The 14,297-nt window shown below is 34.1% G+C and overlaps 2 protein-coding genes across 4 annotated transcripts in view; both read left to right on the forward strand.

The window, feature by feature from the left end:
• The window catches only part of LOC140982443 (uncharacterized), a 10,706-nt gene extending 2,440 nt beyond the window's left edge, over positions 1-8,266 (forward strand). The window contains exons 4-7 of the mRNA XM_073448949.1: positions 7,123-7,162; positions 7,414-7,482; positions 7,593-7,702; positions 7,935-8,266. Of these exons, the coding sequence (XP_073305050.1) occupies positions 7,123-7,162; positions 7,414-7,482; positions 7,593-7,702; positions 7,935-8,064 (349 nt within the window). The 3' untranslated portion in view covers positions 8,065-8,266. The remainder of the gene's footprint in view (positions 1-7,122; positions 7,163-7,413; positions 7,483-7,592; positions 7,703-7,934) is intronic.
• Positions 8,267-8,827: 561 nt separating this feature from the next.
• LOC140982832 (eukaryotic peptide chain release factor subunit 1-3) lies at positions 8,828-13,242 on the forward strand. 3 transcript variants are annotated; one of them, XM_073449580.1, is made up of 2 exons: positions 8,828-8,959; positions 11,593-13,242. In XM_073449580.1, exon 2 carries the CDS (start codon positions 11,640-11,642, stop codon positions 12,951-12,953), a length of 1,314 nt encoding a protein of 437 aa, XP_073305681.1. In that variant the 5' UTR covers positions 8,828-8,959; positions 11,593-11,639; the 3' UTR covers positions 12,954-13,242. The 3 variants fall into 3 exon arrangements, with proteins under 3 accessions (XP_073305681.1, XP_073305683.1, XP_073305682.1); XM_073449582.1 differs by having other exon boundaries at positions 8,847-9,020; XM_073449581.1 differs by lacking the exon at positions 8,828-8,959 and adding an exon at positions 9,351-9,563.
• Positions 13,243-14,297: the final 1,055 nt, after the last annotated feature.

Raw genomic sequence — 14,297 nt, forward strand, 5'->3', positions numbered from 1 at the left:
TTGTAAACCGACTTAACTTGTTAACCGCACAAGCGATGTTCGGTCTAGTACAATTAGTGATGTACATAAGGCTTCCAATAATTCTGGAGTATTCCAATTGGGAAACTGGTTCTCCACGATTCTTTGCCAAATGGACATTCACGTCCAAAGGTGTTTTTACTGGGGTAGAGTCATAAGCGTTAAACTTCTTCAACACTGTTTCTACATAATGAGACTGAGATAGGACTATTGCTTCTGGAGTTCTAAAGATTTTAATCCCTAGAATTACATCAGCAATACCCATATCTTTCATATCAAAATGTTTTGTTAACATTTTCTTTGTACCCTTAATCAACTCTTGGTTATTCCCTATTATTAGCATGTCATCCACATATAGACATACCATCACATAAGATTCTCGAGTACCTTTAATGTAAACACATTTGTCACACTCATTAATCTTAAATCCATTTGACAATACTACTTTGTCAAATTTTTCGTGCCACTGCTTGGGCGCTTGTTTAAGTCCGTATAGTGACTTAATTAAACGACAAACTTTTCTTTCTTGTCCTTTAACAATGAAGCCTTCAGGTTGCTCTATATATATTTCTTCTTCAATTTCACCATTTAAGAATATTGTTTTGACATCCATTTGATGTATCTCAAGGTTATGCAAAGCTGCAATAGCAATGAGCACACGAATGGATGTTATTCTTGAAACTGATGAATACGTGTCGAAGAAATCATGACCTTCTCTTTGTCTATAGCCTTTGGCCACAAGTCTGGCTTTGTATTTTTCAATCCTTCCATCAACTCTCATTTTCTTTTTCAATATCCATTTGCATCCCAATGGCTTGGTACCTGGTGGAAGATCCACTAGTTCCCAAGTATGGTTTTGCAATATGGAATCCATTTCAGAGTTGATGGCTTCTTTCCAATAGGGAGCTTCAGGGCTAGCCAGAGCATCTTGTATGTCTTTTGGTTCATTCTCCAACATAAAAGTATGGAAGTCTGGACCAAAGGACTTTGAGATTCTAGCCCTTTTGCTTCTTCTTGGTTCTTGCTCCTTTGAAGAACTTTCCAATGGTGTAGCATTTTCATTTAGAGTTGGTTCATGTGTAGGTACTTGACCTGCATGCTCCATCTCAAGTTTTCGCTTGCTAGAACCATTTTCTTTCCTTTCTTTACAAGGAAATATATTTTCAAAAAATACTGCATTTCTTGACTCAATTGTCATGCCCGTATTCATTTCTGCATTTTCAGATTTGTGCACTATAAACCTATAGGCACTACTATTATGTGCATACCCGATGAATATGCAGTCGACCGTCTTTGGTCCAATTCGCTCTTGTTTAGGCTTTGGTATTTCAACCTTAGCTAGACACCCCCACACTTTAAGGTACTTGTAGGAAGGTTTGTGACCTTTCCACAATTCGTAAGGTGACTTGTCATTTTTCTTGTGGGGTATCTTGTTCAGGATGTAATTAGCCGATAGTATTGCTTCCCCCCACAAGTTTTGGGGTAGTCCTGAACTTATTAACATAGCATTCATCATATCTTTTAGAGTTCGATTCTTTCTTTCGGCAATGCCATTCGATTGTGGTGAATAAGGTGCAGTAGTTTCATGAATTATACCCACAGATGTGCAGAATTCATCAAACGGTGCTCCGTATTCACCCCCTCTATCGCTTCGAACCCTCTTTATTTGTTTGCCTAGTTGATTCTCAACTTCGGTCTTATAACATTTGAATGCTTCAAGAGCTTCATCTTTCGACCTCAAAAGATATACGTAACAGTACCTTGTATTATCATCAATGAATGTCACGTAGTATCTTTTCCCTCCTCTAGTTTGTACAAACTTTAAATCACCAAGATCGGTGTGTATTAGTTCTAGAGGAGTTGTACATCTTTCAATCGAGTGGTAAGGCGCTTTGGTCATTTTTGCTTCAACACATATTTCGCATTTTTGTGTTGGATCGACGTTGTGTTTAGGCAATAATTCAAGTTTCATTAAACGTTGCAAGGTATTAAAATTTACGTGTCCTAAACGAACATGCCATAAATGAGAACACTCAAGCAAGTAAATAGAACTTTTTCCTTTATTACTTTCAACAACATTTTGGCGTATAGCCATTACATTCAACTTGAAAAGGTTCTCATCGAGATATCCTTTTCCAATAAAATGACCACTCTTTGTCAATACAACCTTGTTAGACTCAAATACTAGTCTAAACCCATGTTTGACCAACAGAGACCCCGACACGAGGTTCTTTCTTATGTCTGGTACATGAAGTGCATCAACAAGGGTTACTTCCAAACCCGATGTCATCTTCAATACCACATTTCCGGTGCCCACCACCTCAGACGTAGCGGAGTTCCCCATGTATAGTTTTCTCCCGGTCGATGGAGTGTATGTGGAGAACATCCCCTTGTTGGAGCAAATGTGTCGAGTTGCTCCGGTATCAACCCACCACTCATTGGAGTTTTCAACCAAATTTGCTTCCAAAATAACTGCAGACAAATCAAGTTGAGAAAAATCAAATGGTACCGACCTTTCTTGAACAACGTTGGCTTGAGGATTTCCCTTCTTTGGCTTCCTACAATCCTTAGCCATGTGATTTGGTTTTCCGCAGTTATAACAAGTGCCTTTGAACTTCTTCTTGTTTGGTGGTTGTTGGCCTTGTTGTGGTTGCTTCTCAAACTTCCTCTTCTTCCCTTGGAAACTCGATTCAACAATGTTCACCCTTGCTGCCATCTTACTTGCCTTGGCCTCGGTGCTCTTGTTGTCCTCTTCTATCCTCAATCTCACAATGAGATCCTCCAATCCCATCTCCTTTCTTTTGTGCTTCAAGTAATTCTTGAAATCCTTCCACAACGGAGGGAGTTTCTCGATCAACGCAGCAACTTGGAAGGACTCGCTTAGACTCATTCCTTCCGCATGAATCTCGTGCAAGATAAGTTGTAATTCTTGCACTTGACTCATTACGGACTTTGAATCCACCATCTTGAAGTCCAAAAATCTCCCAACTATGAACTTCTTCAAGCCCGCATCCTCCGCTCTGTATTTCTTATCAAGCATGTCCCAAAGTTCCTTGGCGGTCTTGACTTGACAATACACATTGTACAATGCATTGTCAAGTCCATTGAGGATGTAGTTTTTGCAAAGGAAATCACTTTGGTTCCATGCATCCAAAGCGGCCCTCATGTTGGTGTCCGTCTCGTTTTCAGCAACGGTGGGAGGATCCTCCTTTAAGAACCTTGACAAACTCAAGGTTGTGAGATAGAAAAGCATCTTTTGTTGACATCTTTTGAAATCCGCACCAGAAAATTTTTCTGGTTTCTCTCCTTTTGCAATGGTTGGATGATGTGTTGTAGATGATGAAGCCATTGATATTCTTCTTGCAATTGACCAAAAACCAAGATTCTTCTTAAGATTGTTGTTTGGGGTATTCAAATAGAGAGGAGAACGAGAAGAAAACAATGAGAATGTGGCTTTGTAGAGGCAAGTGTTGAACACTTTCTCCTTAAGAAGAATTTGCCCTTACAATGTGCTTGAGTTTTGTGGCAATCTTCTCCCAAGATACAACTACAACTCTTGAATAATGAGCACTCAAATATTCAAGTTCTTTCACAAGGAAATGAATGAACTCTCTCTTTTTGAAGAAGGAATAAGAAGGAGATGCAAAATGATGTTATGTTTGTTTGATTTTCAAAATGTCAAATATTTAATGTTTTCCAAATGAAGAGACATGATCTTTCATTCATGGGGATGTCCCTTGGCCATGGTAACTGATCACAATCATTAAACAATGCCAAGGAAATGAAAAAATATCAGAAAAATCGAAGGGACACGAAAAACAGCCGAAGGGGCGCGCCCGCCTGCCGAGAGCGCTCGGCAGCGCCTGCCGAGAGCGCTCGGCAGGCGATCCGCGCGCAGGTGGCAAGCGCGCGCACCTGCGCGCCGGCTACTGCCAGGCGCGCGCACCTGCGTGCCGATTCGCGCGCAGGTGCGCGCCTGCTACTGTTCACGTACAAATTTTTTTTTTTTTTTCTCCATCGTTTCGGTCCCTTACATGTTTCGACTACTCGTTTGAAGTTCTTTCAACATTCGATGAACTTGTTTCGAGTTTAATTCAGAACCACCGAACTTAATATTCGTTCATTAAGCTTCGTTTTTCGTTTCGAATTTTTCCAATCAAACACATTGATTTATTTGCTTAATTTTCATTCATTAAGCATCAAAATTTTCCAACACTCCAGACATTTGATTTTGAACTTTATTAATTGTTTATGCCTTATGGTTGTGGAAATTCATTTGTATATCTCATAAGGGTGTCTGTCGCAATTACCATGGTCCATGCTTCATCCATGTAATCACGAACAAGTGTTGTTATCTATTAACTCCTATTTTTGTACTATGGAATGTTTTTAAACTATTCCTCGCTTCTTGGCTTTGCTACGTGTGATTCTCCGATAACCGCTATTTTTCATAACAAAATCCAAAAGATAATCCATGGAACCACTCCTAGGTAATATGGGGAGGATCGGAGTACAGAAATTTTAAATCTTATATTTCCTTTATGGAAATGGGTATCTATAATTGAAGATATATGGGAACATCAACAGATCTATGTCAAGGTGAAAACTCGAGGCCATTTTCATCTCTTGTTCCGATTCCTTGACTTCTTCGGCTCCTGAATTCTCATGCCTGTTCTTAATTGATTTTGATGTGCTCGTTAACTTGTTAGCATATGTTTCCCATCTAGTGGCTGAGGGGACTTGAGAAGGGATTTTATTAATTTTACAAGTTTGCTTATATATCCTCTATTGATATATTAGAAAACTACCATGAAACACGTGCGATGCACGCAAAACCAATTATATAATAAAAATTATTGAATTTAATTTTCTAAAAAAACAATATGAATCATTTTGTTANATCAACAGTTGTTATTTATATTGATTTAATTTCTTGTTATATTAGATGAATAAATTAATTAAAAACTTATATAACTTATTTTCAAAATTGTTTCTCAAATTAAAATTCAATTGAGCTGTTGATTTTATGTTATATAATAAATGATAACGAGCATAATATATATAACGAAATGAACAGAAACAAATTTTAAGAATATATATCCAAACACCACGTATAAGACAAAATAATCCAAAAATAACCAAATCATGGATTTATCAATGCATAAATCATATTTTACATAAGTGCAGTACGCTAATAACAAATAATTATCAATTTAAAATCATCATGACTAATTCATTTAAAAAATATCAAAGCTAATGAAATAATAATATTAATAGTAAAATATGGATAAAATTTCATAAAAAAATGTTATTTTTTGTATCTGTTGAATTAGTTAAATTGATTTCAAAATAATTAAATAAAGATATTAAAATATCATATGTAGAAGCTCTAATACTTTGACAAATGCTAATCAATGATCATTATAATTATATTTATTAGAAAGATTATGTCATATATTGTTTTTACAGTAGAAAATAACTTATGTGTCCTTTAATTGCTCATTAATATGTCTTTTAATGCATTACATATTTAAGGTTTTGATTGATGATCGATTTTGATGATCAAATGTCTGTAATTTTTTACTTATACAATACAATTTAATAAAATAATCATCCATATAACATATACATTTGTTATGGATAATTTTTTTTTCAAATTTTCATATATTTTTTGAATTTTTACTATATTTTAAAATCAAAATAATATATTTATTACATTTAAATTTTCATATGGATAATTATTATCTCACATGAAATAAATAATAGATGCAAATATTTTTTTTTACAATCAAGTAATTTTCACATACATTAGTTAATTAAGAATTATTAAAAAAATATAATTTATATTTTTAATCAAGCCTTCGTATACAAATCATTGTTATACGTTTTTTTTTATATATATTTGTATGTGCTTAGCTCTTATAGATTATTTACACATGTACATTGGACATTTCAAACTATTTGTTTTCGATTATCCATTTTTTAATATCAAATAGGACATAATATTAAACATTTGAAATCATTTGATTTTTAAGTTTTAGAGTTGTAGTATAGTCAAATTATATGCAATAATTTTGTCACTTACTTAAATGTGAAATTTTTTTTTTTCTTATTATTGATTTTTTTAATTAAAATTTCATAAATAATTAAAAAACATATATAGAAATGGAAAATTATAAATAAAAAAATTTCATATTACCAAATTTTGTGTATTGGATTTATTAATTTGTCTGATACATAATTTTTTTTAAAAAGTGCTACTATGATCTATTTTTTAACCTCATATTACCCATTTTTTAAAATTGTGTTGAGCTTTGAGATTGTTCTGAGTGTCCAATAACTTGAATGGGAGGTATAAAGTTATAACAGTGACTTTATTGGGGCAATTCATGTCGGTAGAAGACATGCAATAAATGCATGTCTTGTGGAATAATCAAAATTATACTTTGAAGAATTGAAAACGTGGTTGGAGGATCTTCAAAGAAATTTCACGGGAACGTGAGAAGACAGAAGACGCGTTTTATACGCGTCTTCACACGGTCAAGAGGCTCTATAAATAGAGCTCCCTCTTTCATTCTGAAATCATCCCTTCTTCGAGTTTTCTCTCATCTTATAGCATTTGAGTGCTTAATTCTATAATATTTGTGAGGTGTTTTGTTCTCCTGTATTAAGAGAGTGTGTTCTCTTTGGAAATACAGTGAGTGGGTTGTACACTACAAAATATTATAGTGGAAATTCTTTTCATCTTGCCCGTGGTTTTTACTCTAATAATTTTTAGGGGTTTTCCACGTAAATCTCGGTGTCCAGTTTATTCTTTATTTTCGGGTTTATTATCTCAAATTCCGCACGTGGGACCAACAATTTAACGAAAATTTATCAATCAAATTTTTGTCTTGTATTCCTGAACCACTTTGATGACTTATTTCCTTTTTGGTTGGATATCCTTTGTTACCCCAAGAATGAAGGAAGGTTTGATAGCAAGAAAGAAATAAAGGCGATGTTAACTAGTTTGAAACTCACATTACTATTTGAGTATCATGCTTACCGTTTTTCAGCTAGCATGATGAAATCTGGTTAACAGTTGCTCTCATGTGTAACTTGCAGGGTAAAGGAGATCAAATCAGCATTCTATTCGCTAGCCAAGGTTGTATGATATTACATGCATTATCATGTTTGATTGTTATTTATTAAATTAGCCAGTTGCGCAAAGTGATAAATAGACATTGCAAATGTTCCAATTCATCTCTAAATAAGTTTTGATTTGCATAGAATCTTTTTTTATGGTACTCGATTAGACAAAACTACTGCCGCTATTTTATCTTGCATTTCATCATATTGTCATGAATACATTGTTGTTTTAGCTCATTATTGAAACGTCGCCACTAAATATTTCAGGTCTTCCGTGAATCAAAAATTGTGGACTACAATATTGAAGAAAATGTTATTTCACCTGGACACACGGAGGTTAGAAGTCCATCTTTCATTTCACAGCAAATCCATGTTTACGTTTTCATATGGACTGGGTTTTACATTGTTTAGTCGTCGTTTTATTCATACTTAGTTTGGTCATCCAGATACTAATTGACAACAAACAGTATTACAAGTTTTGCGGAAAAGACATAAATGTGGTATCACTCATCAAGCTGTACACAGAGGATGGGAAGATTGTCCGTCATGAAGACTGGTATGTATATATACTTTGTAACTACTTCTGGTTTGCGCAGAATCCTTGTCCATGTGGAGCTACTTACATAGATGATGTCCATATGTGTAGCATAGTTAAAATACTTATTACTACATATCTGTTTTTTGTCAGGACAGAACCCCACTTGATGTTTTACTTGTCTGAATGAGCAAAACATATATTTCATCTCGTCTATTTTGATCAATGAAAGCTTTGGCAAAACTTGTAACAGGTGGGACAAGAAACCTTTGTCGAATAAAGAGACTTCACCATTCGTTGGCCGCATAAATGAGTTTCGGAAAAGAGCATCCATGTTCGTTACTCATGCTTTCATGGGGTTCGGGAAGGACCCGGTTGTGTAATTTCTTATTCCCTCCAAAGTTTGGTTTAAACTTTGTAGTACTGACTGAAGTCATGGCCGTGTATTATTCAGTGGAATAATGATGTTTCTTAGAATAAAAATGGATCATCGTTGTATATATTATATCCGATAAAAGATATTCCACTCGGTGGCCTGTGGAGTCGAATAATCTTTACATTTATTAATTATATATTTCTTGGTGATATTTTGCAACTGGTACAACCAAACCCACTACTTTAAAATTACTCTTCTTGCTGCCTCATATGTTTTTTTTTCCATTTAATTATATCATTCTGTCGCTGATTCCATTAATTACTCTATGATTAAAAATGATTTCAAATGCATAGGTTTTATTGAAAGAATGTTCAAGATTGAGATTGGATTTGAAGATTAGGCAAATAAATTTGTAGATGTCTTTTTTCAGTAGTTTGAAATCCAAAATTTTCTATATAATGAAGACTCTGTAATTATGATTATGACGAGTAAAAATATTTCCAAAAGTTAAATTTCAAAATTTTTTGCTTCAATTCCTCAAGTTTATTAAATGAATATGAATAAACGGAGTGAAATTAATGAATGAACGAAATAAATATTTGTAGAGTTCCATATAAGAAGATGAAAATCAACAAATACTGATTTATCTTAATCTAAATCGTGTATTTTTTTTTTTTATAAAAATGATTACAATTTACTGTCTATTTTTTTAAATTAATTAATTAATTAAAATTTTTTTTTTAAAAAAAGACACTTGTCAGTTGATTAGAGAAAAAATTCCGGAGGCCACCAGAGAACAAAATAAAGACCTATGCTGTCAAAACCCATTTCGGAAATCCTCAAAATTTTGGACCTCAAATCTCTAAATTTTTGGGCGATTTGCGCACCCTTTTCCACATACCGTAAAGCGACTCTCTTCACTTTTTCTCTTCTGTTGGATTTGATTTTCTTGATTTTAACGATGTAATTTTCATTATTTTGTTACTTATGATGTGATTGTCGTCTAAAATTCTGTTTATGTTTTTTTTGCTTAATCAATTATTGTGGCTCGAAGTAATTGATACTGTAGGATTGCCCATCATGGATTGCATATGGTTTTATGGATTCTGAATTATATATATATAATTCATATTTTGAGTGGTGCTTACAAACTGTTATTGGGTAAGTGAACAGATGTTTCCCGCCTTATAAAGGTTTTGGTGTAACGAAAAAGTCAGAGGAGTGAAAAGGAGATGAAAACCCAAAATTTAAGGGACTATGATTCCAAAATTTAAGGGACTATGATTTGTGTAATTTAACTGGTACAAGTCTAATGGGAGTGATGCTGAATGGTAGTAAGCAAACCTCTCGTGGTCTGGGTTTATATATTTTCCAATTTCTCTAGATAATGAAAATTTATTGTTTTTAGTGGACGGGATATTTCTCAACCATGGAATGACAGTTTCACAGTTATATGAAGCACAATGAGTTCAAGTGGAAAGCTTTGTAAGTTTGAGGTGATTTAAGGTGCGTTTTTAGTTTGGGGATCAAGATTGGGTTGAAAGGTAGTCAGTGAATAAAATTGTCAGTTAGTGACTACATGAACTAATGGTGATGCCGTGATGGCAATGACTGAGTTTTCTGACTGACTATTGTTCTCATGTGAGTATTAAAAACGAATCAGTTTATATAATCGAGAGTATTGAATAATTTCCTATTTGCAGTGCCCAAACAAAAGCAAGAGATTGAAAAGCAAAGTGATTATTGGAGCAATTTAGAGTCTTACTAAGTAAAAGAACTCTGAGAGGCAACAAAAGATCATTAAATAATTTCCTCAGCAAGCAAAATGCCATAAAACAAAAACAAAATTTGAGGTTAGAAGGTTTCAGGTGACATTAACTTGTTTTTGAGACACATTTCAGCGTTCAGGAAATGTTGCTAAATCTAAAAACAGGCACGGACAATATTTGATGATTACATGAAGTACAAGAGTTTTCTACCCAATAAAGTGGTTCAGAATCCTCTTGCACGTTACTTTACAGGCAGTAATCTTTATCTGGCATCAGACAACCATGCCATATGTGAGTATTAAATTTTTAAATCTGACATAGGTTAGGAAAGATTTAGAAGAATTTCTAATAAGTTACAGAATTAGTAAGCATCATAGGATAAGCAGAAAAGAACTAAATGCCATTTCTAATTTATAGGAAGATTGGAACTGAGATTTTTGTGATTATATATGGTTGCATTTATATTCTCTTAAATCTAGCAGCTTTCTATTGTGAGTGCTGTACATTTATCTCTAGAGATAAGAATGTAATTATATTCGTTGACGAGAAAGTGTGTTTATAATTTTCATTCTACAAGGTCAAGGTAAAGACATCAACTTAAATGTCATGCTGTGAGTTTTACATTTTTTGGAGCTTTTGTTGTTTTTTGTAGATTAAGATTCCCATGTTTGTTTTTATAAGGCCTTAGTGATATTTTATATTACAAGTTTCTAATTGCAAGGCATGATACCTTTTCAACTATATCAAGGGGAACATTGTTAACTTGGATTGTTTTTATCTAATGGTTTGGAAGGGAAAGAAAATATTTCCTTGTACTGGTACTGACCACAAGAAATTGTCGAAACATTTCACCAATGAATTATGATTTAATTATAGGTAATTTTTCAACCCATGTGAGGAACTAAGAAGTTATTAAGAACTTTAAATAAGTGGTAAGATTATTGGCGAATCCTAAATACTCTGAATACATCTTTTTTGCTACCACCCACAGAGTCTTTGCGAATTGTGAAAATTTTTTGTACTTCTAGATAATTTTTTTACAATTTTCAACCTAAGTTTCTTACCTTTGGATATTCTATCGAAGTTAAATAAAAAAATTTCTTTACTACTTAAAAGATGATTCCTTTGATAGTGGTAGAATTTTGGAAGCAACAATGCATGCATTTTTTGAACATGATAAAATATAAATGAACATTATGAACCTTACTAATCGAAAAGTGAAAAAGAAAAGAAAGAAAAGATTTTGAAGGAGCAACTCATTTCAACTTTGAATCTATGAAAAATTTGAAATCTCAAACTGAATAAAGTATTGCAAATTTTTATAATGGATGATGAAATGTAATCTAGATGAAGTATTCGTAATGCTTAATCAACTTATCGGGCTGTCTATATAGGAAAGGCTACATTTATGGAAATTGTTTAGTTTGCTGAGGATTGGACATCATAATATTGTTGTAAAATGTCTAAAATCTTGTTTAAAGTCCTCTGATGTCTGCAACTGTGATGCTAATTTTCCTTCTCTGTCTGCTCTTAGGAAGCTAATTTTTCAATTCCTTTATGTTTAGCCTTTTGATATTGTACTATCAAATGATTTCTTCAACCGACCTTAGTTACTGTCAATTTATAAGCCGCATATATCCTGTTTTCTTTTCTGTGTGTTGTTAGACCTTAAGCATATTGGTCATTTCATTGAGCTCTATATGAAATGACCTCTATATAATCACTGTGAAAATGTTTTAAAAGTCTCTCTATTTTCTTCTTGTTAGGTTCATTTGGTACCTGATCGAAGCGGTAACATTATTCACAAATCACAATGGCAGATGGTCAAGAAAATGATAAGAATATTGAAATATGGAAAATAAAGAAATTGATTAAGGCTCTTGAATCTGCTAGAGGAAATGGTACCAGCATGATATCACTTATCATTCCACCAGGTGATCAAATATCCCGGATCACTAAAATGCTTGCTGAGGAATATGGGACGGCTTCAAATATTAAGAGCAGGGTGAATCGTCAATCTGTGTTGGGTGCAATCACATCTGCTCAGCAAAGGCTTAAACTGTATAACAAGGTACCCCCTAATGGATTAGTGCTTTATACAGGAACTATAGTAACTGATGATGGAAAAGAAAAAAAGGTGACTTTCGACTTCATGCCTTTCAAGCCCATAAATGCTTCTTTATACCTTTGTGACAATAAATTTCACACTGAACCTCTTACTCAACTCCTAGAATCTGATGAGAAATTTGGATTTATTGTCATGGATGGAAATGGAACCCTTTTTGGGACCTTAAGTGGTAACACTAGGGAAGTACTTCACAAGTTCACGGTTGATCTTCCAAAAAAGCATGGAAGAGGTGGACAATCAGCTCTTCGATTTGCTCGTCTGCGAATGGAGAAGCGCCACAACTATGTGAGGAAGACTGCAGAGCTTGCTACCCAATTCTTTATTAATCCTGCTACCAGCCAGCCAAATGTGTCAGGTCTAATACTTGCTGGTTCAGCTGATTTCAAGACCGAGCTGAGTCAGTCCGATATGTTTGATCCTCGCCTGCAGGCCAAGATACTAAATGTGGTAGACGTCTCATATGGGGGAGAAAATGGTTTCAATCAGGCCATCGAATTGTCTGCTGAAATTCTGTCCAATGTGAAATTCATTCAAGAAAAGCGCCTGATAGGGAAATTTTTTGAAGAAATCAGTCAAGACACTGGAAAATATGTATTTGGTGTCGATGACACTATAAAAGCTTTGGAGATGGGAGCTGTCGAAATATTGATTGTGTGGGAAAACTTGGATATCAACCGTTGTGTTCTAAAAAACAGTACGACCAGTGAGATTGTCATAAAATATTTTAATAAAGACCAAGAAACTGATCAAAGCAACTTCAAGGATTCAAATACCTCTGCTGAGTTAGAGGTTCAAGACAAAATGCCTCTGCTTGAGTGGTTTGCTAACGAATACAAAAATTTTGGCTGTTCACTTGAGTTTGTGACTAATAGATCTCAAGAAGGCTCTCAGTTCTGCCGAGGCTTTGGTGGCATTGGAGGAGTTCTTCGCTACCAGCTGGACATGCGATCTTTTGATGAGCCATCCGACGAAGGGGAAATCTACGAGGATTCAGATTAAAGCAATCATTCTACCTGTACTTGGTGATGACAAGATGAGAAAACTTGTCACTGCTTGAAATTGTTGTCAGTTTCATGTTTCGTATAAATTATCTTGGATTGGATCTTTTCTTTTCTTATTTTTGCATTGAATGGACTTCACTACTTATTAATGAGCAGTTTGTTTCCCAGTCGCATTTGGTACATCACACCAGTGTGTGTGTATGGAAAAAAAAAGTAACTTATCTTGCTTGTTCTATGAGCTTCTGTGCTTTAAAGAAGTTGCACTTTTTAGAAAAGTTTATATTACATTTTAAGTCCCACGATGCACTGGTAATGGTCAATTGGATGTCATAGACTCGCTTTGAATTTTGAACTCCGTGAAATCCTTGATTTGGGCTCTAATTAGTCTTTGGAGTAAAAATGGAAAGATGTCTAGCATCGAGATTCGACTGTTGCTATTAGCTGGTTTGATGTTTTAGATTAATGGGGTTTCTGTTTTATTTTTTTGATCTTTTCAAAAGAGTTGATAATGTAGTTGCAAGGGCGAATTAAAAATCCTCGATAATTTTTTTTTATTCAAATTTATTTCTTCTATTTTTTCAGGCTTCGCCACGCTAATAAAAGTTTTCAATGGATGCCTACGTGCTTTTGGAAACACCATCTTTTATCAAAAACAATTTCAAGATTATTGATCATCAATTTATCATATTGGAATCATTCATTTGCATGACAAAATAATAATATCGTCACCTCTTAGAACAAACCAAGTTTGTGTCCACACATAATAAACAAGGAAAAGCCTTCAGAAAATTCACTCAACAAGAGTGATGCCTCCTAAAATAATTGTTCGACATCATACTAGAAATGACTGGAGAATTGGCATATTTATCTATTCAGAAAACACAGTACTGAAGAATATCATCACCCAACAACCCCATCTTCACTTCTCGAGCGCGGGACAATTGTTACAGAGGGCCATTCCTAGATTGACTTTTTCGTCATATCTCCTTTTGGCCTAGATTAATGAAACTAAATTACAAAGGAAACAAAACAAAATACATGTTAAAACAAAGTGACGCAAAATGGTACATCAAGAATGTATATCGAGACTAATAAAGATGAAAGTTGAGCAAAAAGCCAGATCAAGTTTAGAACGCTTTACCATGCTTCATCAAGAAGAGCAATTATGCCACCTGGTTTCTGCAAAAAAATAATTAATATAAGTTCTAAACTGACGCAAAAATTTAGTGACAACATATAATTATGATATGCTAGAACATTACATTCCCCATCTAACTCGGTTCTCAACAGGGGAGGATTCAAAATGAATGTTTAATGATAAAGCCACAAAGGAAAATGTCAA

The sequence above is a fragment of the Primulina huaijiensis genome, chromosome 8 (assembly GCF_012295235.1).
Source record: "Primulina huaijiensis isolate GDHJ02 chromosome 8, ASM1229523v2, whole genome shotgun sequence".
In the NCBI taxonomy this organism is placed as follows: Eukaryota; Viridiplantae; Streptophyta; class Magnoliopsida; order Lamiales; family Gesneriaceae; genus Primulina; species Primulina huaijiensis.

Bases quoted from the DNA above. Each gene is read 5' to 3' on its own strand.
- LOC140982832 (XM_073449580.1), top strand. From the start codon at position 11,640: ATGGCAGATGGTCAAGAAAATGATAAGAATATTGAAATATGGAAAATA.